The sequence below is a fragment of the Dipodomys merriami genome, unplaced genomic scaffold (assembly GCF_024711535.1).
Source record: "Dipodomys merriami isolate MVZ:Mamm:240054 unplaced genomic scaffold, mDipMer1.0.p SCAF_10, whole genome shotgun sequence".
NCBI classification, from domain to species: domain Eukaryota; kingdom Metazoa; phylum Chordata; class Mammalia; order Rodentia; family Heteromyidae; genus Dipodomys; species Dipodomys merriami.
In genome coordinates, this window is record NW_027202271.1 from 19963811 (window position 1) to 19988886 (window position 25076).

The 25076-nt window shown below is 38.5% G+C and overlaps 2 protein-coding genes and 1 pseudogene across 2 annotated transcripts; 2 read left to right on the forward strand and 1 right to left on the reverse strand.

Moving 5' to 3' along the window:
* The first annotated feature begins 2707 nt into the window (after positions 1-2707).
* Positions 2708-3643, forward strand: LOC138837502 (olfactory receptor 6C2-like). Its single transcript, XM_070036403.1, has one exon. It carries the CDS (start codon positions 2708-2710, stop codon positions 3641-3643), a length of 936 nt encoding a protein of 311 aa, XP_069892504.1.
* A 6326-nt stretch (positions 3644-9969) lies between these two features.
* On the reverse strand, positions 9970-11879 carry LOC138838319 (transcriptional enhancer factor TEF-4 pseudogene; annotated as a pseudogene).
* Positions 11880-16869: 4990 nt separating this feature from the next.
* LOC138837507 (olfactory receptor 6C2-like) lies at positions 16870-17802 on the forward strand. The gene has a single exon (XM_070036417.1). The coding sequence runs from the start codon at positions 16870-16872 to the stop codon at positions 17800-17802; it is 933 nt and encodes a 310-aa protein (XP_069892518.1).
* Positions 17803-25076: the final 7274 nt, after the last annotated feature.

Below are 25076 nucleotides of genomic sequence, written 5' to 3' on the forward strand. Positions count from 1 at the left end.
AAAATGAGTAAGTAGTCATTTAAAAGTAGCATAATTTGAGTGCTTAGAAATTACAAATTAGAAACTGATGGCTAAGTAGGTGTATTTCTAGTGGAATTGAAACTGAGGCACAGGAGTGGAAAGTAGAAACACGGAGCATTGGAGGGAATATTTCTGCAGACACATAATTGACATAAAGTACTTATTTCTGTAGCTAGCATAAACTAAAGGTTCTCTAACTACAGTATACCAGTTTGTAAAAAACATACATGGGAGAAACAAAAAACCGTGAAGATCAAAAGTTTCATTTCTGATTTACACGTAAAGAGCATTTGGTTATATGATTGACATTATGAGGATATCTGGGAATTTGAAAAAATCAGATTTACAGTTCAATAACACTACTCAAAGCAACACAAGATACATCAGCAGAAAAGTAACTGTCTAGAAATCACAAACTGGAAAGATGACAGGTAAAATATGTATACAGCAATAAGGTAAATTTTGAGAGAATTGTATCAATATTGCCTAGTTAAAAATGTCATTCTAACATTAAAGAAAGTGAACTAAGCAACTCAAGGGCAGTCATGGGGAGGGAGAGAATGAGAGAAAGAGGGAACAGCTGATAATAAGCAAAAGGAAAGAAATATGCATATCATCCAATTTGTAAAAAAAATTTTATTGTTGAAAGTCATAGAGTTCATCAGCAATGTAGATTAAGATAATGATGACTATCATTGTGAAGATTAAAAGGCCTTTGTGACTTAAAAAAAAATGTTTTAAATACCCATTCTAGACAAATATGGTGGACCATACCTGTAATCTTAGCTATTCAGAAAATAGAGTTCAAGAAGATTGTAGTTTAAGCTGAAGGGCAAAAAGTTAGCCAGAACCTATCTCAACAAATAAACTAGTATATTGGTGAATGCCTCTATTCTAAGCTTTGTTGGAAACATAGCACCTGGGAAAAAAAATACAAGGCCTTCTGGGGAGGAAGAAAAATCTGTAACAGTATTATTGACTGACATGGGTCTCCTGTGTTTCTCTTGAGTGGTGCCTGCTTACAAATGCATCATCTCAACCACCAATACTGAGCACCAGTGGCCACTCAGGTGGCCAAGATCTGAGGATCTAGGCTCAAAAACAAACCAAACAGGACATCTATGAGACTCCGAAATCCAATTAACCAGAAAAATCCTGGAAATGGAGGTTTGGTTTTAGCCAAACCAGCTTTTTGCTTCTTAATGGAAATAAAAGCCTCACAGACTTACCTGCTCTGGCTGGATTCAAATTGCCATCCTTACCTTTGCAACATTCTGAATAGTTAAGAAGGCAAGCAGTAGCCACCAGCGCTAGTCTAGACCTCAACATCATCACCAATACACAAAGTTTTTTGAGTGAAGCTCAACTATTTACTAGCATGTTATGATCAACAAAAGTTCAAGGGAAACATAAATCAGTTAAAGAAAATTTAAGATTCAGCTTAAGCATACAGCCTGTGTCTTAGGCAGAACACCTCATTTCACAAAAACGTTAGCAGTCAAGCCAGGCACAGATGCCTCACACCTATAATCTTGCAACTCAGGGAAACTGAGATCTGAGGATCACACTACAAAGACAGCCCAGGCAGGAAAGTTCATGAGACTTTAATTTCCAATTAGCTACCAAAAAGCTGGAAGTAGAGCTGTGGGTCTAGTAGACAATGCTAGCCTTACACACACACACACACACACACACACACACACACACACACACACACACACACACACACACACACACACACACACACACACACACACACACAAAAGCTCAGTGTCCAGGCCCTGAGTTCAAGCTCCCAGGGCCTGCATAAAATGAAAAACTGCAGTTTTCTTCAGGAAAAAAATTAATTGAGGAGCTACATACATCTTCAGTGGTACAGCATTTAACATACACAAGAACTTGGGGCCAATCCCTAGCACCACAAGAAAACAAAACCTAGCAACAAAAATTAAATAAGATTTGGAACAATAGCAATGGGAAATAAATGTAAGTGGTGATTATCTAGGAGGTAATCACCAGGGAGAGAGGGAAAAAGAAATGAGTATTCGGAGGGGAAAAGGAGACTAAAGGGTTTCAGCATGATGAATTCCACCAAATACTTTGAAAAAAGATGGGAAGAGAGGGAAGAGAATATAATAGAAGAGGTGAATTTGTAGAAAATGCACTATATACACATACATTTCCATATTGTCAACATATGTTAATTCAAACACAAAGTTATATATTATACAATATAAAACATATAAGTATACTATATATTATACATGTACATATTATTACATGTACATATTATTACATGTAAATGTTATATAATATGTAATACATATAGTATAACATAATAGAAAATATAATTGATTATGTTATATAATACATATATTTTAGTATGTTAAAACAATATATTACATATGTAACACGGTATGATTAATATATTTAATACTATACTTATTATAACATAATATATATTTAAATCATGGACTGTGATATTGATTATTGAATTTTTAATTCTACCTTGAAATGACAACTGTGAATGATAAAACTGAAGCTATTAGTCTAATTGTTAATATGTGTAAGTAGAATATTTTAATGCATGTGATGTTATTTTCGTACCTTTCTTGTTCTGGTAATTACCACTGCACCCAAATATCTGAATTTGTAGTGCAGACTGAGTAGAAGTCAGGAGTGGATGATGAGAAATCACACCGTCACAACGTTCCTCCTCCAGGGCCTGACTGATGACCCACAACTGAAGGCTGTGCTCCTCATCTTTCTGTGTCTCACCTACATGCTGAGTGTCACCGGAAACCTCACCATCATCTCTCTCACTATCGTGGATCCACAACTGAAAACTGCCATGTACTATTTCCTACAAAATTTCTCCTTCTTAGAAATCTCATTCACATCTGCTTGCATTCCCAGATACTTGTACAACCTATCAACAGGGGACAACACAATCACATATAACAATTGTGCCATTCAAATTTTTTTCACAGATCTGTTTGGTGTAACTGAGTTCTTTCTGCTGGCCACCATGTCCTATGACCGCTATGTGGCCATCTGCAAACCCCTGCATTATGTGACCATCATGAACAGCAAGGTCTGTAGGAGACTCGTCCTTTGTTGCTGGGCAGCCGGCTTGTTGATCATATTTCCACCACTTATCCTGGGCCTAAATCTGGAATTCTGTGACTCTAATGTCATTGACCACTTTGGCTGTGATGCATATCCCCTCTTGAAGATCTCATGTTCAGAAACATGGCTCATAGAGCAGATAGTCATAGTTTGTGCTGTCTTAACCTTTGTCATGACCCTAGTATGTGTAGTTCTATCTTACATATACATCATTAAGACCATTCTACAATTTCCTTCTGCCAAGCAAAAGAAAAAGGCCTTTTCCACCTGTTCATCCCACATGATCGTGATTTCCATCACCTATGGCAGCTGCATCTTCATCTATGTGAAGCCTTCAGCCCAGGATTCAATGGCTGTCAACAAGGGTGTGTCTGTCCTCACCACCTCCATCGCTCCTATGCTGAACCCCTTCATTTACACCTTGAGAAACAAGCAGGTGAAACAGGCCTTCAGTAACACAGTCAAAAGAATCTCACTGCTGTTAAGACAGTAAGGAAATTCTCCAGTGTAAGTTTTGATAAGTTTTGATGAAGAGATCATCGGTTTCTATGCATGTGTCTTTGTTTTTGAACTCAAACTTTCCTAGCAATTTCAAGTAACTCAGAAAAAAACACAATTACATACCAAAGAAACAACAGAATGACCTAATGTATCAATAATCAATAATCAATAATCACAAATAAAGTGAAATAAAACCAATAAATTCATCATGTATTTTGATGAGGGTTATTATGTTAATTGAAGAAAATTCTTCCTGCTGGACCACACTTCAGGCACTGAAGATAGAGTAAAAAAAAACAGAAAACTCTAGTCTTTTTTCCATCCCTCACATTTTTTTAATTTTATTATAAATTTTTATGTAGCAAGGGTTACAATTGCATAAGTTAGGTAATGAGTACATTTCCTGTTTTTCTTTTCTTTTTCTTTCTTTTTCTTTTTTTTTTCCAGGGCTGAGGACTGAACCCAGGGCCTTGCGCGCGCCGGGCGGGCGCCCTTCCCCTGGGCTAAACCCCCAGCCCCTACATTTCCTCTTGAATAGTGTCACCCCTCCCTCATTATCTCCCAGTTTTTCCCTTCATGACTTCCCTCTTCCACCCCCAAGTGTTATAGTCAATTTCCAACATAGCATCTAGTGGGTTTCACTCCTGAATTAGTTCACTCTTTGTCCCATCATTTTTGTGCTTCCTCTTCTCCTCCCTAAATCAGATAAATTTATACAAAACAAAGGGTACAGAAATCAAAATAACAGAAGGGAATAAGCCAAAAGAAAAAAGGAAAGGAAAGGACAAAAAAGAGCCACAGTATAATTTTTATTACAGTGTAATACAAAACCTCTCGTTTCTGTTTCTTGAAGTTCATTTCTATAAGCATCATTTTATATGCTCATATGCACATAGCTATTGAGCCTTCATTTTCCTCTCCTAAGAATAGCCTCCTTTGTTGTGTGAATCTTTAGACTGTTGTTTAACTACTCATGCCCAAGTGCAATTTTTTGTCTTTTACTATCCATTGGGTTTACCTGTAGATTTATAGACACATTCTAATTATTACAACTAAGAAAAACTATGCCTATGTTTCTTTGGGCCTGGCTTACTTCACTTAGTATAATATTTTCCAAGTCTTTCAATTTCTGGAAGCATAGAACTCCATTATGTTTATATGCAACATTTTCTTTTTTTTATTGTGAAAATACTGTACAGAGGGGTTGCAATTACATGGGCAAGATAATGAGTACATTTCTTATCAAGCATTGTTGACTCTCCTTTGTTTCCCCTTCCCATCCCTTCCCACCTCCCCCCATTTCCCTTCCCACTCCCTCCCACCCCCCAGCCAAAGTTGTAAAGTTCGTTTTTCAGCATAAACTTTTGTACATCTCATTATTACATTGGGTAAACCTGTATCCTTATTTCACCATGTTGTTTTTTCCCTTCCACTCCCCAAATTAGAAAAATGTATATACAAGATTCAGGGCACCAGAATCAAATACAGTAAAAACGAGTTATACTGTGGGGGAGGAACATACAAAGAAAAAAATCACATAGTACATTTTAAATACATTAAAAACAATAGCAACAAAAAAACCAGTTGTGTCCCTATCTTGGGGTTCATTTCCCTTAACATCATTTTATATGGTATTATGTACATAGCTTTGGACTTTTTCTGCTTGTCCTAGACATAGACTATTGCAAATAAGGGAAACCATGGAACCTATGTTTCTTTGGGCCTGGCTTACTTCACTTAATATAATTTTTTCCAAGTCTTTCCATTTCCTAGCAAATGAGGCAATGTCATTCTTTCTGATGGAAGCATAGAATTCCATTATGTATATATACCACATTTTCTTGATCCATTCATCTACTGAGGGGCATCTGGGTTGGTTCCATATCTTAGCTATGGTGAATAATGCTGTGATAAACATGGTTGTGCTGGTAGCTTTAGTATGGCTTTGTTTGTGATCATTTGGGTAAAGACCCACAAGTGGGATTGCTGGGTCATAGGGGAGCTCTATGTGGAGTCTTTTGAGGAAACTCCATACTGCTTTCCAAAGTGGTTGTACAAGTTTACACTCCCACCAACAATGCAGTAAAGTTCCCTTCTGTCCACGTCCCCTCCAGCATCTGTTTTTATTAGAGTTCTTGATTATAGCCATTCTAACTGGGGTGAGGTGTTATCTCAATGTTGTTTTGATTTGCATTTCTTTTAAGGTTAGAGAAATTGACCATTTCTTCATAAGTCTATGTTTCTCTTTAAGTCTTTAGCCCACTTATTTATCAGGCAGTTGTTTCTTTGAGGATTTGTTGTTGGGGGATTTAGTTTTGTGAGCTCTAAGTATATTTTAGATATACTTGTCTGTTGTATGGCTAGTGAAGATCTTCTCCCAATCCGTGGGCTTTCTATTGATCTTGCTAGCTATGTCCTTTGCCATGCAGAAGCTCTGCAGCTTCCTGCAATCCCATTTGTCCAATCTTTCTTTTGTGTTTTGGGTCTTTATTAAGAAAATTTCAGCCTATACCAAGGAGCCCTAGACTTTCTCCTATTCCTTCCTGAAATGTTTTCAGGGTGTCTGCTTTGACTTTAAGGTTTTTGATCCACTTTGAGTTCATTCTGGTGCAGGGTGATATATAAGGATCTAGCTTTAGTTTTCTACAAGTGTTTAACTAATTTTACCAGCACCCTTTACTAAAGAAGCTGTCTTTCTGGTCTGTGGGTTCATTTCTGGGTTTTCAATTCTATTCCATTGTTCCTCAGGTCTGTTCTTGTGCCAGTGCCAGCTGTTTTGATTACTATGGCTTTGTAGTAGAGTTTGAAATTTGGTATTGATATTCCTCCAGCACTGTTCTTTCTGCTAAGGATTGTTTTTGCTATTCTGGTTCTTGTTCCATATGAATTTTTGGGTTGCTTCTTCTATTTCATTGAAGAAAGAGGTTGGAATATTGGTATGTATCCCATTGAATTTGTAGATAGCCTTTGGCAGTATTGCCATTTTCTTGATGTTAATCCTCCCAACCCAGGAGCATGGGAGGGTTTTCCACTTCCTAAATTCTGCCTTCATTTCCTTTTTTAAGTTTTTAAAGTTTTCATCGTAGAGGTCCTTCACTTCTTTAGTTAATTCCTCAGTATTTTATTTTTTTGTGGGGCTATTACAAAAGGAGTTGCTTTCCTGATTTCAGCCACGCTCTTCCCACTGTTGGCATACAGAAAAGCCATTGATTTTTTTTAGGGTTAATTTTTTTTGAGGGTTAATTTTATACCCTAGAAAAGCTATTGATTTTTATGGGCTAATTTTACTCTTACTAATTGGCCAGAGTTTCAGCTCACCTCAACTAACTTGCATCTCTCACATTTTAATGAGATTCCATTTCACCCTAGTTAGATTGACCAACATCATAAAATCAAACAACAAATGTTGGTGGAGAAAGGAACCTTATTACACTGTTGGTAGGAATGTAAACTAGTACAGCCACTCTGGATGGCAATCTGGTGGTTCCTCAAAAAATATAAACAAAGCTATTCCTTCCACCAGCCTTACCACTCCCAGGCATCTACCCAGGACATCACAAGCCAGGATATTGTAATGACACTTGCACATTCATGTTCATTGCTGCACTATTCACAATAGCCAAGTTGTGAAAACAGTCCAGACACCCTACAATAGAGAAGTGGTTCCAAAAATACAATGCCTATACATAATGGAATTTTACACAATGAGAATTACATAATTTGCATGTAAAGGGATAGACCTAAAGCAAATCTGGTAAGCCAAACAAGGAGAGACAAATGGTGCATGTTTTCTTTCATATGCAGACACTAGAGCTTAAGCACACCAGAACATCATAAATTACACCAGTCTCTGGGCATTCGTACACAATGCAACCAAAGGAGGACACTCTTAGGAGAGGAACACAAGGCAAAATGCCTATGTGCATCCACCATACAAGATAATATTTATCAAAATGAACTCCAGTAAATGGAAACAAGAGGTATTTTTATTCCTTTTTGGTTTCTCATTTTCTTTTTCTTTTATCTTGTTTTTTCACCTACATGATTTTGGGAGTGCAGAGGAGACACAGAAATAGAGGCACAAAGAGCAAACAAATGTAGCAGTGATTCTCACTAGACACTTTGCTGAAAATGAACTGTTCAATTTGTAGGTGGGGATGGGAGAGGAAAAACTGGGAGAGAACAAGGGAAGGGGTGACATTGTCCAAAAAGAAATGTCCTCTTTACCTGACATTATAATTCTAACCCCTGTGTGCATCACCTGTATAATAACAACTAAATAAATTTTTAACTGCTATACTATAAAATGAGTAGAGGCCAAAACACAAAAATTCTGTTTCAAGGTCCTTTGAGCTTTGAGACCTTGTCTCAATAACATGTATATTATTAACATATTATGCATTTTAAGAATATGCAATAAAAATTTAAATAAAATGCTTTTATTAATATGTAATTATATGCCACAGTTTTATCATTGTCCAATTAAATGATTTTAGCAATATTCACAGTTATGTGTACCACAATAATCTAACTTTAGAATACTTTTTATCATCCTCAAAAGGAACCTTGTGCCCATTAGCAATTACTCAAGTATCTTTCCTCATTTCATCCCAAGCAGTGTTGTTAGTCAAAAGATACAGAATGTCAGTTGGACAAGAAAATTATGTTTGACACCATTTGAACAGCAGCATGACTGTACTAGAGACAATGTCTTGTGCATCACAAAATAAGACCGTAAGCTCAAATTCAAATCCCTAATCCAAAATAAAGAAGAATAAGTGAGCTGGTTGATTTAATCATTCTACAGTATATATATATATTACAATAACAACATAAAATTGTGTAAAAATGTCAATAAGAACATACATATATTAAGTGAACTTCAAATGCTTTTGTTTCTTGTATTGTAACAAATTTATTTAACACATGATAGTTGCTTTTCTTTCTTTGTTTTTTTCTTTCTTTGTAAGCTAGCTTTATCCACCATCAGAAAGTGAGCTTTGAGAAGGGAAGAGTCTAGCTTCCCCTTAAAGAGTGACATTGGAAAGTTTCACCCATTTGCTCGCTGAGTTAAAAATCATGACCCCAACACCCACATATAAATATATTTATATATATATATATATATATGTGTGTGTGTGTGTGTGTGTGTGATATGTGTGTGTGTGTATATATATCCTGCACAGAAGGATATATATATCCTGTCCAATTTGTGACATCACTGATCACAAGAAGGGGGGGAAATGGGGAGGCAGACATGTGGGAAGGGCCCCCAAAACTTCTAGAAGAAGGGGTATAGGCTCTTTCTGAGCCTAAGAAGCCAGTGTTGTCCTACTCCAGTCCCCAGTCCCCAATGCTTTGGAGTGATCTGTCCTTTTCCCACACACCTCCTGTGAGGTCTCAATATTGGGGTCTATCTTCCATCCCAATCCACTCAGCTAGGGTCCCTTCTAATAGGGGGCCGTCCCAGCTGCTCAGGCATCTGAAGCCATCCCCTTTTCATCCCAGCCCCCTCCCAAATAAGAAGCATGGAGAGGGTAGAAGAGTCCATGCTAGCAGGTGTTCTGAGGTCCCCCCTTCAGTCCATGACCAAGTGGTAAATGTGGTGCTGGGCCCCGTGCTCACTAGTGGAGACCTCAAAGATGTAGGCAGTGCAGAGAAGGTGCTTCTGGGTTGTCTCTCTTTGTCACCACCTGGAAGATCGCCAAATTCTCCAGGAGGCTGTTCATCATATATTGCTCTGGCAGCTGCCACAACTAGTGCAGAAAGTTCACCAGGTATATACCATAGACGCTGTTGTAAGGTAAATCCTTACATCTTGCAGATACAGAGAAGCCACATTTTGAGAGGTCTATTTGGGAATCCTTATTTGAGAGCCATCATCTGCAGGTGAACTATTGTTGCAAAGACCTGCAACCCCTCGAATACACTTATTCTTGAGAGCAGGAGAGGAAAGAAACTATACCAACAACTCAGACCAACCCTAATGGAGAGATGAAGTGGGATGCCATGACCAGAGGAGAGACAGGAGACAGAAGACAGCACACGGCCTGGCATAATGGCATCTGAGCTAGTCTGACCTAAAAATAGGATCCGGTCATAGGCCAGGATCAAGGAGATTCCAGAGTCTCCCAAGTTCAAGGCACAAGACAGGTCCAGTAACTATCATCCAAGTCCCCGTCCCTGACTCTGGGAATTCAGGCTCTCCCATCATTTGGGAGGTGGGACTTCCCCTTCCTCTACCATGAAAACAAGATGGCACCAGTTAAACCCAATTCCCTACCATCCACCACGTGGCCAAGATGGTGCTGGTTAGACTCAGCTTTCCCACTTCACTGCTGCAGATGTTGCCACCACTGCGTGCCCCACCTCCACTCCACTTGGGCCCCTGTTCGGGTCCACCCAAAACCTGACCAGGAAAAAGCCCTGGGGAAGGGGGAGGAGGCACCGTTATTATATAGCTCCAGCAGCTTACCCTTTTTCTCAGGGAATTTGTCACAGATCTGCGGGACATCCACAACTCTCCAGGGGTGGTACTCCGAGGCTAGGACAGGGCCGGCTAATGTGAACGCGCAAGTGCCTCTGGTAAGAGTCAACTGCATCCGAGGGTGCCACAAAGGCAGGGAATCCCACCAGCTGCAATGAGACTGTGCCCAGGACCCGAGCCTGCCAGGCTGGCCCTGATGGAGAGATTGGTGGCAGGCGTGAGAGGGCTTAGGGGGTAGGGGGTCGTGTCCTGGAAGATCCGTACCTGGGGGCATCGGTGACAGGGAGAAAGCTATCTGTGAGGATAGCTTCAAGTCTGGAACCTTCCAGGTGGGCCAGAACTCCCTAACCCAAACTGGTCTGAGTGCCTGCGGAAACCCCAGTTCAGCCTGCAGGAAGGGTGCTGAATGAGCTGTGCAGAGGACATCGTAGCCATGATCTGGAAAGCCTTGTCCTTACAAGCCTGGTCCACATTTAGGCCCTGCAGTTTGCTTCGAGCCGAAACCTGGATGTGGCTGGGCACGGGTTTTCCCTATTCTCAGCTTGGTGTAGCGGTCAAGCAGGTCATTACGATCATACATTCATTACGACCATCTTGCCTTCTTCAGACAAGATGATCTTCTGGTGGCCACAGGAAGGGTAAATGGCCACGGCCTCCTGGAAGCTTTGCTCCGTGTCTGAATTCCAGACATCCTCAACATCCGGGCCCCCATCTCCCCCAGCCACCTGCCTACCGCCGGTGCCCATTCTCTGCCTTCCTCCTGGCCTGTCCAGGCGCCGCCATCAGCCAGGGAAGCTCCCCAGCCAGGAGTTCCCCCAACCCGGCCTCTGGGCCAGGGGTTGGGGAGCCCAACACATATTTTCCTAAAGAATCTGCTATAATTCTCTTCCGGGAGAAATTATAAAGTCAAAATTTGAAATCCAATAGAATGGATTTCCAAAAGTCAGAGGATTCTTGATATTAAGTTTTAAATATCAAATATGTGAATGCATGAAAAATAATGTGTCTCTGTGCTCTCATGGAATGCTTAGTTCCTAAATGGAGAAATGTGTACTGAAATTATGAATTTTGACAGAAAAGGTTTTATAGTTGGCCTTATTAGAACGTAATGAAAGGACCAAATGGTAGTTTTGAAATATGAATATGGAATTTATTCACTGACATCAGAGAAAGCCAACAAAGAGACCTAGATCTTTTAGCTGTCTTACAAGAAAGGAATGAATAAAAAGAAACCAGAGATGTGGCACTGTGGATCAAAATGTTAGAGCACTAACCTTGAGCAAAAGAGCGAAGGGATAGCACTCAGGCCCCAAGTTCAAATCCCACAACTGACCCAAAAAAAAGATAGAAAAGAAAAGAAACTAGACTAGATTTTTTTTAATTAGAGTCTTAATGTTTTCCTGACAATCTCTTTGCAATGCTCCTTCCTAGTGCTTTCTCTGGTCTCTACAGGCTGTGTTCCCACAGCTACTAAGGCAATTTGGTTTTTCCCCATGTTCATTATAGAGATGATTCATTAGTGATTTTTCAATGTGAGTTACCATGGACTCCGTTGTTTATTAGCTTGGATACAGATTTGAAAAATAATATAAATATTGAACCTAAAATCAGAGAATCTTCCCACTAAACAAAAGAAATCTTAATATCTACTACTCCAAAAATACCACCAGCTCTATGGACCCACTTGTCAATGATAGAAAACCAAAGCTGCTTTCTCACCTGATTCATGATGGCTCTGCATGGATGGTGAAACAATTCACTCAATTAAATAGAGAAATCTTAAGGGTGTGTTCCTAGGCTACTGGGGAAAATGTCATGCTCGAGTAACATAATATTCATTTTCAAATTATAACTCTAAGAATAATTGTAAACCACTAATAGGAAGATACAATTAACTGCCAGAAATGTAAGTATAATACATTCTCATTTGTTACAGTTTTTGACACTTGGGTTACATAAGCCTTGATTAAATACATCTTCCCTGTCTGTTTAAACGTACAAAAGGAACTCCTAAGATGATATTAATTCAAACATGATTTTAAAGAATTTTAATGTTGGAAAATGTATAGGCATTGATAGAATAGTTTAATCAACAATAAGTAACAACCAGAAAACCAGAAGTGGGGCTGCAGCTCAAACGGGAGCACACTAACCTTGAGTTGAAGACGGCGCCCAGGCCCAGAGTTCAAGCCCCACAACTAACCAAAAAAAAAAAATTAAAACATGAGTAGAAGTCATCAAAAAGAGCATAATCTTTTTTTTATTTAATTTTATTTGTGAACATACTGTACAGAGGGGTTACAATTACATGGACAGGATAATGCGTACATTTCTTACCAAGCATTGCAGCCTCCTCCTTTGTTTACCCTTCACATCCCTTCCCAGCCTCCCCCCTCCCCCACCCAGTCCCAATCCTTCTCCCCCCCTTCCCCCCGCACCCACATTGTAAAGCTCATTTCGGACATGACAACTTGTACTTCTCATTGTTGCAACAGGTCCACCTGTATCCTTAAACAACTGGTTTTTCCCCATCTCCTCCACAAGTTATACTGACATCAAATATAGTGAAAGCAGGGGTTATACTGTGGGGGAGGGACATACAAAGCAACAAAGAATTAATCTTATAAATGCGTTAGATACACATGCATGAAAGAAAAAAACATTAAAATATATATCTAAGGGTTCATTTTCCTAACATCACATTATCTGACCTTTTCCGCTTGACTCATACATATACTAGATATTGCAAATAAGGGAAACCATGGGGCCTATGTTTCTTTGGGCCTGGCTTACTTCACTTAATATAATTTTTTCCAAGCCTTTCCATTTCCTAACAAATGGGGAAATGTCATTCTTTCTGATGGAGGCATAGACTTCTATTGTATATATATACCACATTTTCTTGATCCATTCATCTATTGAGGGGCATCTGGATTGGTTCCAGATCTTAGCTATGGTAAATAATGCTGCAATAAACATAGTTGTGCTGGTAGCTTTAGTGTGGTCTTGTTTATAAACATTTGGGTAAATGCCCAAAAGTGGGATTGCTGGGTCATAGGGGAGTTCTATGTGGAATCTTTTGAGGAACCTCCATACTGCTTTCCAAAGTGGTTGAACAAGTTTACATTCCCACCAACAATGAAGTAAGGTTCCCTTCTGTCCACATCCCCCCCCAGCATCTGTTGTTGTTAGAGTTCTTGATTTTTGCCATTCTAACTGGAGTGAGGTGGTATCTCAATGTTGTTTTGATTTGCATTTCTTTTATGGCTAGGGATGTTGAGCATTTCTAAAAAGTGCATAATCTTGAGTGCTACAAAATTTCTAGAAATTAAGAATTAGAAACTGATGCCCAAGGGCTGGGAAGGTGGCTCAGTGGTAGAGCGCTTGCCTTGCATGCATGAGGCCCTGGGTTCGATTCCCCAGCACCACATAAGCAAAAAGAAAAAAAAGCCGGAAGTGGTGCTGTGGCTCAAGTGGTAGAGCAATAGCCTTGAGCTGAAGAGCTGAGGGGCAGTGCCCAGGCCCAGAGTTCAGGCCCCACGAACGGACCCAAAGAAAAAAGAAAGAAAGAAAGAAAGAAACTGATAACCAACTATATATATTTCTAGTGGAATTAGAGGCTGAGGCACAGAAGTGGAAGATGAAAACACAAAGCACTTCAGGGAATATTTCTGCAGACAGATAATTGACATAAAGTGCTTATTTCTGTATTTAGCATAAACTACGGGTTCTCTAACTACAGTATATTACTTTGTAAAAAAAATACAAGAGAGAAAATACAGTGTGAAAATCAAAAGTTTCATTTCTGACTTATGCTCAGGGTGCCTTTGGTTCTATGATTGACATCATGAGGCTACTTGGGAATTTGAAAATCATATTTGGAGTTCAAAAAAACACTACTCAAAGCAAGTGCCTATGTTAAGAAATAAATGAGTTCAAACAGCAATCAACATGAGAAATTACAAACTGGAAAGATGACAGGTAAAATATGTATAACAATAAAGTAAGTTTTGAGAGAATTGTATCAATATTGCCTATTTTAAAAATATCCATTCTAGACAGATATGGCGGGCCACACCTGTAAGCTCAGCTATTCAGAAAGCAGAGTTCAAGAAAACTGTAGTTTAAGGTAAATAGCAGGAAGCTAGCCAGAGCCCGTCACAATAGCTAAACTGGTGTATTGATGCAATGACTCTATTCCAAGTTATGTAGAAACCAGGAAAAAAAATACAAGACCCCCTGGAGGGGAGGAAAACCTAAGATGAAATTGCTGAGTGTCATGGAGCAAGTGGTCTGTCAGAGGTGGTGTCAGCTTACCAAGTGCATCATCCCAATCATCAATACTGAGCACCAGTGGCTCTCTCCTCTAATCTTAGCTACTCAAGAGGCCGTGACCTGAGGATCTTGGTTCAAAGCAAGACCTCACAGGAAGCTTATCAAACTTTTAAATCCAATTAACCAGCAAAATGCTGGAAGTGGAGCTTCCATTTGAGCCACATCTCCACTTCCAGCTTTTTTGCTGGTTAATTGCAAATAAGAGTCTCACAGACTTACCTGCCCTCGCTGGCTTCAAGCTGCCATCCTAAAGACTGCAACCTCCTGAATAGTTAGGAAGACAGGCACCAGTGCTAGTCTAGACCTCAACGCCATCACCAATGCATAAAGTATATGTAGAGTGAAGCTCCAACTATTTACTTGCACTTTATGAATGACAAAACTTCAAGGGACACATAAATAGGCTAAAAAAAATTCAATGTTCAGCTTCAGCATTTAGCCTGTGTCTTAAAAAGAACACTTCATATCACAAAAACATTAGTAGTCATGTTGGGCACAGGTGACTCCCATCTATGAGCTTGTAACTCAGGAAATCTGAGATCTGAGGATCTCAAAGGCAGCCCAGGCAGGAAAGTCCATGAGACTATTATCTCAAAATTAACCACCAAAAAAACTGGAAGTAGACCTGTGGATCGAGTTGACATAGCTAACTTTACACAAAAAAGATGAGGGACGGGGCTGGGAAGGTGGCTCAGTGGTGGAGCGCTTGCCTTGCATGCATGAGGCCCTGGGTTCGATTCCTCAGCACCACATAAGCAGAAAAAAAAGCCGGAAGTGGAGCTGTGGCTCAAGTGGTAGAGTGCTAGCCTTGAGCTGAAGAGCTGAGGGACAGCGCTCAAGCCCAGAGTTCAGGCCACACAACCAGACCCCCTCCCCCAAAAAAAAGATGAGGGACAATGCCCAGGCCCTGAGCTTAAGCCCCAGGCCTGGCAAAATCAAAATCCTAGTGGTCAATTTGGTTTGGGTAAAAAATAAATTGAAGAGCTAGATATGTCCTCAGTGATTCAGCACTTAGCATGTACAAGAATTTTGGGGCCACAAAGAAACATAACTAGTATATGTCTGGGACAAGCAGAAAAGGTCAAAAGCTATGTACCATATAAGATAATGTTCAAAAAAAAGATAATATTAAGCAAAATGAACCCCAAGACAGGGTTTTTTTTTCTTTCTTGCTATTGTTTCTAACATATTTATAATGTACCATGTGATTTTTTTTTGTTTCTTTGTATGTTCTTTCCCTACAGTATAACCCATTCTCACTGTATTTGATGTTGGGGGTATTGCATCTTGTATATACACTTCTCAGATTTGGGGAGGGGAAGGAAAAAAACAAAATGCTTAAATAGGGATACAGGTTAACCTATTGTAACAATGAGATGCACAAGATACTAGGTTGAAAACGAACTTTACAATTTCAGGGTGGGGGTAGTTGTGGAGATGGGAGGGAAGGGATGGTAGGGGAAAAACAAGAAAGCAACAATGCTCAATAGGAAATGTACTCATTACCTTGCTCATGTAACTGTAACCCCTCTGTACAGTATTTTTACAATAAAAAATGTATTAAGAAAAAAGAATTTGGGGGCCAATCCCTAGAATCACAAAGAATAGAAACAAAAATAAGACTTTGTGGCAATAGCAATTAGAAATAAATGTAACAGGTGACTATCTATGAGGAAGAAATTAGGATTCTGAGGGGTAAAGAGGACTGAAAGGCATTGAAAACAAAACAACAGTATGATAAGTCCCACAAAATACTTTGAAAAAAGATGGAATGATAAAGGAAAAAAATGGGCATATGACGGAGGAAGTGAATTTGTAAAATGCACTGTGTACACATACGTTTTCATATTATCAACATATGCTAAATTCAAAAACACTTACCTATATTATGCAATATACAATATATATACTACATATTATATAATAAGTACATGTTATAATATGTATAACATATATAATACAATACATATATAAGAATATAATACATAATAAAATGTATTGAATGTATATACTATATAATATATAACATAACATATATATAGTATAATACATGTGATGTATATAATATAATTATATAATATGATATAATACATATTATTATGTTATAACAATATAATACATATGTAACATGTTATGATATAATATAACAACACATAATATAATCTTATATATTTAAATTGTGGAATATAATATGGATATTTGAATTTTTCATTCCACCTTGAAATGACAAACTGTGAATTATAAAACTGATGCTATTAGTCTAATTGAAAATATGTGTAAATAGAATATTTAAATGTATGTAACATTATTTTCATAGGTTTTTTTGCTCTGTTAATTACCACTTCACCCAAACACCTGATTTGCAGTGCAGACTGAGTAGAAGTCAGGAGTGGATGATGAGAAATCACACCATCACAACGTTCCTCCTCCAGGGCCTGACTGATGACCCACAACTGAAGGCTGTGCTCCTCATCTTTCTGTGTCTCACCTACATGCTGAGTGTCACCGGAAACCTCACCATCATCTCTCTCACCACCGTGGATCCACAACTCAAAACTGCCATGTACTATTTCCTACAAAATTTCTCCTTCTTAGAAATCTCATTCACATCTGCTTGTATTCCCAGATACTTGTACAGCCTATCAACAGGGGACAACACAATCACATATAACAGTTGCATCACTCAAATTGTTTTTACTGATCTTTGTGCTGTAACTGAATTCTTTCTGCTGGCCACCATGTCCTATGACCGCTATGTGGCCATCTGCAAACCCCTGCATTATGTGACCATCATGAACAGCAGGGTCTGTAGGAGACTCGTCCTTTGTTGCTGGGCAGCTGGCTTGTTGATCATACTCCCACCACTTAGCCTGGGCCTAAATCTGGAATTTTGTGACTCTAACGTTATTGACCATTTTGGCTGTGATGCATACCCCCTCCTGAAGATCTCATGCTCAGAAACATGGCTCATAGAGCAGATGCTTATAGTCTGTGCTGTGTTAACTTTTGTCATGACCCTGTTATGTGTAGTTCTATCTTACATATACATCATTAAGACCATTCTACAATTTCCTTCTGCCAAGCAAAAGAAAAAGGCCTTTTCCACCTGCTCATCCCACATGATCGTGATTTCCATCACCTATGGCAGCTGCATCTTCATCTATGTGAAGCCTTCGGCCAAGGATTCAATGGCTGTCAACAAGGGTGTATCTGTCCTGACCACCTCCATCGCTCCTATGCTGAACCCCTTCATTTACACCTTGAGAAACAAGCAGGTGAAACAGGCCTTCAGTAATACAGTCAAAAGAATTTCACTATTAAGAAAGTGAAAAGAATTCACCAATGTAAAAGGGAAGTTTTGATGAGTTTTGATGAAAAGATCATTGGTTTCTATGCATGTATCTTTGTTTTTGACCTTAGACTTTCCTAGCAACTTCAAAATGACGCAGGAAACAAAATAACAATACACATACACAAGGAAACAGCAGAATGAGCTAGTGTATTAATGATCCTTGGTAAAACCAGAAATAAAGTGAAGCAAAACCAATAAATTCATCATTTATTTAGACATGAGTAATTACACTTCTTAGATAACATTTCTTTTTTTTGTGGGTTGTGAGGCTTGAACTCAGGGCCTGGGCTCTGTCCCTGAGTTCTTTGTGCCCAAGGCTAGTGCTCTACCACACTGAGCCACAGCACCGCATAAGCAGGGGGAAAAAAGCTGGAAGTGGCACTGTGGCTCAAGTGGTAGAGCGCTAGCCTTGAGCTGAAGAGCTGAGGGACAGTGCCCAGGCCCAGAGTTCAGGCCCCAGGACTGGACCAAAAAAAAATTAACCAATCATGTAACTACCTGCTTAGAAAGCTCCTAGACTCGTTTGTTCAATACTATAAAAACTGTGCTAATTCTCTGCTCGGGGCTTCTTAGCATCACCAGTTACTGAGTGCTCAGAGGACCAAGCTCGAGCTTGCAATAAATGACTCTTTTGTCACTTATATTGATCCTGGTCTCTGGTAGTCTTCAGGGGGCCTCGAATTTGGGTACAACAGTTATTACTTATTTTTAATGTCAGATTGATAATATGCAAACAGAATTAATCCATGAGTTAAACACTAAAAATTTTTGGATAAAAATATAAATGATCTAAACATTCACATAGCTAATTTTTCTGAAAATAAGTGAAAAATGTTTAAGTTTTTTGTTCATTCTCATTTGATCTACAAACCAGCCCATCCTCGCTTTATCATTTTAAAGAGACATATGTAAATTATTGGAGATGATGAGTTTGTAAGCCATGGTAATCCTTAGAGAAACTTCCAGGAAGAGCCATGGGGGGCAGATGAGCTTAGGGACCTGAGGAAGCTCTTTCTAATACTGGAAGAGTTTCAATCAACTGACAATACCCCTTATTCTACCGCAATCACTCCACTTCATTGTCCAGCCATGACTGTGGTGACCTATTTTTCTGCTTCATCATCTTTGCACTTTTTTCACAACCTTCCTCCATTTCCTTAATCAGTCCAAGTTCATACCCCAACATATAGATTATTATCATCATCACCATCATCATCATCATCATCAAATAATGAATTCTTGCCCTGACAAACTGTGGGTACTTCGCAATGGAATCAGTAGATTCAATGTTGACTCTTTATTATTAGAGACTCTGTTTGATTGCAATAAGCATCCTCATCTCCCCTGAGATAGAAACCCTAGAGGAAGCCTACCTTGTAGCAAGAAGAATCAGCTGCTTCTTCAGGCTCATAAAGACCTAACCAGCAGGGGAGAAGGGTGCACAAGACTGAGAAGTCACTACTGACCTTGTTCTGAGAGGTCTTCCTTTATCATCCTCAGATAATAACAGCCATTCTCCTAAATCCTTTGAAATATCCAAGGATTTTTTTAATGCTATTAAATACTTTGTAACCTTTCTCTATGCCAAGCCATGTCCTATGTAATTTAACTCTTAATTTCTAAGCTTTAAGAAATAAGGTTTCATAGAGTGTGTCATTTCTGTATTCATCGCAGTGTCAACAAATATCAATTTATAGTTAATCTTGCTTCATCTACCAGTTCATTCTCCCAACCCCTACTTTACTGTTTGTAAGAGATACACATTATTATTTAATCTGCAACATTTTTGCATATGTCTTTTTAATACATTTTTCACATGTTGCAATATAATGTAGAAAGGAACACAATTCAATATGTATAGCTATGAATTTATTCAAGAATAGTTGTCATGTAACCAGATTATTTAGTGTTTATTTCAGATTCATGTAACCAGATCATTTATCCGCTATTTATTTACTTATTTCAGATTCAAACATTATATTTTCAGCCAGCACTCTGGAAATCTTTTTTCATGACTTTCAATGTAAATCTCCTACCAAAGATATCTGCTATACTGATTTATAAAGCCAGAGATTAATTTGTTCACTTGCAATAATCATATAAAATGAAATATAATAGTCACATCCTTGTCTGAGATGCTTTTTCTGTCATTTGAGATGTTCACAATCCACCATTGTCCAAACTATTAAATGGAAAATTCCAGAGATAAACAATTTATGTTTTAAATTGCAAACTTGCTGAATAGCACGATCAAATTTCATGTCAATGCACTCCAGCTTACCCCATCTATGAAATATTTTTCTTCACAGACTATCCAAACTGGATACAATACCACCTCTCAAGTTAATTAGTGACTGTCTTGATTATTGAGTCAACTGTTTTGAAAGCACTTTTATTCAAGTAACACATTTTCTACTTAGTACTAGATCTAAGGTTTAGGCAGATAAGTGCTCTAATTTGGATATGTCAAACAGAAGTCTTGAGTAGCTTCTTTGAAGTGGAAAGGGTAAGTTTTAGCTAAGCAAAGTGGCCCATAAATAATAGCACTTGGGAGATTGAGGCAGGAATATTATGAGTTCAAGGCCAGCCTGGTCTACAAAGCAACTTTCAGGCACCCTGTCTCAGAAAAACAAACTTTATCATAGGTATAACTATAAAAAGAATTTATATCATTTGGTACTACCCAGTGTTTTAAGCATCCACTGGGGGTCTTAGGTCATATACCACATATATTAGAGAGGTAAGACTGTATACAGAATATTTCCCTGTATACAGGGATCTCCTTTCAATTGTTCAACATTCTGTTAGTAATACTCATCCAAGTCATTACATTTTCATTAATACATAAAAGTTTTATTTGAGATTCCAATAACATGACAGACTAAGGATACCCACCTCTGGCAGCTTCAGAGAAGTGAGCAAGAGCATCTAAAAACTACTCTTTAAGGTAGATGAAGATGGGCAAGTGGTGATTAAGTAGTGAACCAAGAGAGCTACCCTTGTACAAGACACTTAAAAGAATCCTTTACCCAAGAAAGAAAGATAAACACAATGTTAATGTGGGACAGAACAAGCCTCACTATTAGAGTCGATAAGCAACCCAGAATTAAGAAATAGTTCAGTTCAAAATCAATAAAATGACAGGAATTCAGTAGATGATTGGATCAAGAAAACGTGGTGTATATATATATACAATGTAATTCTATGCCTCCATCAGAAAGAATGACACCACCCCATTTGTTAGTAAATAGAAAGAGTTGGAAAAAATTATATTAAGTGAAGTAAGCCAGGCCCAAAGAAAAATAGGTCCCATGGTTTCCCTTATTTGAAATAACTAGTATATGTCTACGACAAGCAGAAAAGTTCAAAAGCTATGTACAGATAACCATATAAGATGATGTTAAGTGAAATGAACCCCAATATAGGGACACAAGTGGTTTTTTCTTTCTTGCTGTTGATGTTAACGTATTTATAATGTACTATGTGATCTTTTGTTTCTCTTGTATGTTCCTCCCCCATGATATAAACCCTGTTTTCACTGTATTTGATTCCAGTGCCCTGCATCTTGTATATACATTTTTCTAATTTGGAGGAGGGGAAGGGAAATAACAAAATGCTGAAATAAGGATACAGGTTGACCCACTGTAGCAATGACATGTACAAGATACTATGTGGAAAACGAATTTTACAACTTTGCAGGGTGGGGGTGGGGAGGAAAGAGTTGGGGAGGTGGGGAAGAAAGGAAGGGATGGTAGGGAAAAACAAAGGAGGAGGTAACAATGCTCAATAGGAAATGTACTCATTACTCATGTAACTGTAACCCCTCTGTACAGTACTTTTACAATAAAAAAAATTTAAACCCACTTGATAGAAGAAGGAAAAGAAATAGAAACTAAAGACACAGAAAAACTATATTCAATGAAACTATAGGGGAAAAAATTTTCCATACAGAGGAAAAGATAGGGATACTCAGGTATAGGAGCTTCAGAGTAAATAGACATGACCAAAAAAGAATTTCTAAGAGCCAGATTAGGATAAAAATCTGTGTCTGTGTCTGTGTCTGTGTTTGTGTCTGTGTCTGTGTCTGTGTTTGTGTCTGTGCATGCACTTCAGTAATAGGGATTGAATTCAGCATCCAGGCACTATCCTTAGCTCTTTACTCAAGACTGATCCTCTACCACTTATGCCACAGCTCCACTTGGGGGAGGAGGGTCGTACCTAATTGGACATCAAAAGCTCACACTCACGGGGCACTGTTGGTACACGCCTGTAATCCTAGGTACTCAGACAGCTGAGATCTGAGGGTCATGGTTCAAAGCTAGCTTAGGCAGAAAAGTCCCCGTGAGATTCTTATCTCCAATTAACCTGTAAAAACCAGAAGTGGAGCTGTGGCTCAAAGTAGTAGACTACTAGTCTTGCACAAAAGAGCTCAGGGACAGCACCCAGGCCCTGAGTTCAAGCCCCACAACTGACAAAATAAAATAAAATAAAATCTAACGATCTTTTCTGCCCAGGCTGTCTTCAAACCTTGATCCTCAGATATCAACCTACTAAGTAGCTAGACTGACTGACATAAGCTACCAGCACCTAGCTGACTTTAAAATGTTTGACAAAATTCATACCTTTATGATAAAAGTCCTAAAGAGAAATAGAAAGGATGTACCTGGGCTAAGTATAATAAAGGCTGTCTATGCTCTATCCCCAATCAACTAGAGCTGATCAACTACTTTGGCAAAGTAACAGGATACAAAAATCAGTGGCTTTCTATACACCAACAATGAACAAGCAGAAAGGGAAATCATGAAAACAATTCCATTTGCAATAGGCTCAAAAAATACATAAATAAAATACCTAGGAATTAACCTAACCAAACACCAAAAAGATCTTTTTAGTGAAAACTATGAAAATCTGAAGGAGAGAGATTTAAAAAAAGACAAGAAAAATGGAAAAAACCAAATTTAAATTTAAAAACTGAAAGTTAAAAATTATCTAAGTTTAAAATAATATTCAGAGAAGAAAGAGATAGGATGACAGAAGGGGAGGGATAGAAAGGAGGCATGAAAAACTAAAATTTCTTTTAAAATTATATAGGTATAAAGAGATAATAAAAGAAGGATGGCCAATAGACACATGCAGAAATGCTCAACCTCTGTAGCCATAAAAGAAATGCAAATCAAAACAACATTGAGATACCAACTCATCCCAGTTAGAATGGCTAAAATCAAGAACACTAAAAACAACAGATGCTGGAAGGGATGTGGACAGAAGAGAACCTTACTGCATTGTTGGTGGGAGTGTAAACTTGTTCAGCCACTTTGGAAAGGAGTATGGAGGTTCCTCAAAAGACTCCACATTGAGCTCCCCTATGACCCACTTTTGGGCATTTACCCAAATTATCACAAACAAAGCCATACTAAAGCTACCAGTACAACTATGTTTGTTGCAGCATTATTTACTATAGCTAAGATATGGAACCAACCCAAATGCCCCTCAGTAGATGAATGGATCAAGAAAATGTGGTATATATACACAATGGAATTCTATGCTTCCATCAGAAAGAATGACATTGCCCCATTTGTTAGGAAATGGAAAGACTTGGAAAAAATTATATTAAGTGAAGTAAGCCAAGCCCAAAGAAACATAGGTCCCATGGTTTCCCTCATTTGCAATAGTTAGTATATGTATGAGTTAAGCAGAGAAGGTCAGATAAGTTGATGTTAGGAAAATGAACCCTAAGATATGTATTTAAATTTTTTTCTTTCATGCATTTGTTTCTAACGCATTTATAAGATTATTTCTTTGTTGCTTTGTATGTCCCTCCCCCACAGTATAACCCCTGCTTTCACTGTATTTGATGTCGGTATAATTTGTGGAGGGGAAGGGGGAAAACAAGTCATTTAAATAAGGATACAGGTGGGCCCGTTGCAACAATGAGAAGTACAAGTTGTCATGTCGAAAACGAACTTTACAACTTTGGTGAGGGGGGTGGGGGGAGAATTGGGTGAGGGGGAGGCTTGGAAGGGATGGGAAAGGGAAACAAAGGAGGAGGCTACAATGCTTGAGAAGAAATGTACTCATTATCTTGCCCATGTAATTGTAACCCCTCTGTACAGTTTTTTCACAATAAAAAAGAAAAGAAAATGTGGTATATATACACAATGGAATGCTATGCCTCCAGCAGAAAGAATGGCATTGCCCCATTTGTTAGGAAATGGAAAGATGGAAAAAATTATATTAAGTGAAGTAAGCTAGGCCCAAAGAAACATAGGTCCCATGGTTTCCCTTATTTGCAATAACTAGTATACGTCTGAGACAAGCAGAAATGGTCAGATAAGTTGATGTTAGGGAAATGAACCCCAAGATAAAGATTCAAATGTTTTTTTGTTCTTGCGATTGTTTCTAACATATTTATAAGACAATTTTTTTGTTGCTTTGTATGTCCCTCCCCCATGGTATAATCCCTGCTTTCACTGTATTTGGTGTTGGTATAAGTTGTGGAGGGGAAGGGAAAAAACAAATTGTTTAAATAGGGATACAGGTGGACCCATTGCAACCATGAGAGGTACAAGTTGTTATGTCAAAAAACGAACTTTACAATTTTGGCTGGGCGGGGGGGAGGGGTGGGATTGGGGGACTGTGGGAGATGGGAAGGGAAGGGAAGGGGAAACAAAGGAGGAGGCAACAATGCTTGATAAGAAATGTACTCATTACTTTGCCCATGTAATTGTAACCCCTCTGTACAGTATTTTCACAATAAAAAGAATCTGAAGAAGAAATCAAAGAGGACACAGGAAATGGAAAGACCTTCCATGTTTATGGATAGGTAGAATCAATAGTGTGAAAATGGCCATAGTACCAAAAATGATATACAATTTTAATGCAATTCCCATGAAAATCCCAGTGATATTCTTTACTAAGATAGACAAAACAATCCAAAAAGTGATATGAAACAAAAGACCTTGAATAGCCAAAGCCAATTATAGGCAAAAAAAAAAAAAAAGTAATGCAAGTAGTATCACAATATCAGACCTCAAGCTCTACTACAGAGCTCTAGTAACAAAAGCAGGTTGGTACTGGCACAAAAGTGGATCCCAAGATCAATGGAGCAGATTAAAAGACCCAGAAATAAAACCAGAAATTTATAGTTACCTGATATTTAATAAGGTAACCAAAGACAAATGATGGAAAACATCTTTTTTCAATAGTTGATGTTGGGAAAACTGGACATCCATATGCAGAAAATTAAAAGTG

What these genes read in the sequence shown, in the direction of transcription:
- LOC138837502 (XM_070036403.1), top strand. Translation starts at nt 2,708, where the DNA reads ATGAGAAATCACACCGTCACAACGTTCCTCCTCCAGGGCCTGACTGAT.
- LOC138837507 (XM_070036417.1), top strand. Translation starts at nt 16,870, where the DNA reads ATGAGAAATCACACCATCACAACGTTCCTCCTCCAGGGCCTGACTGAT.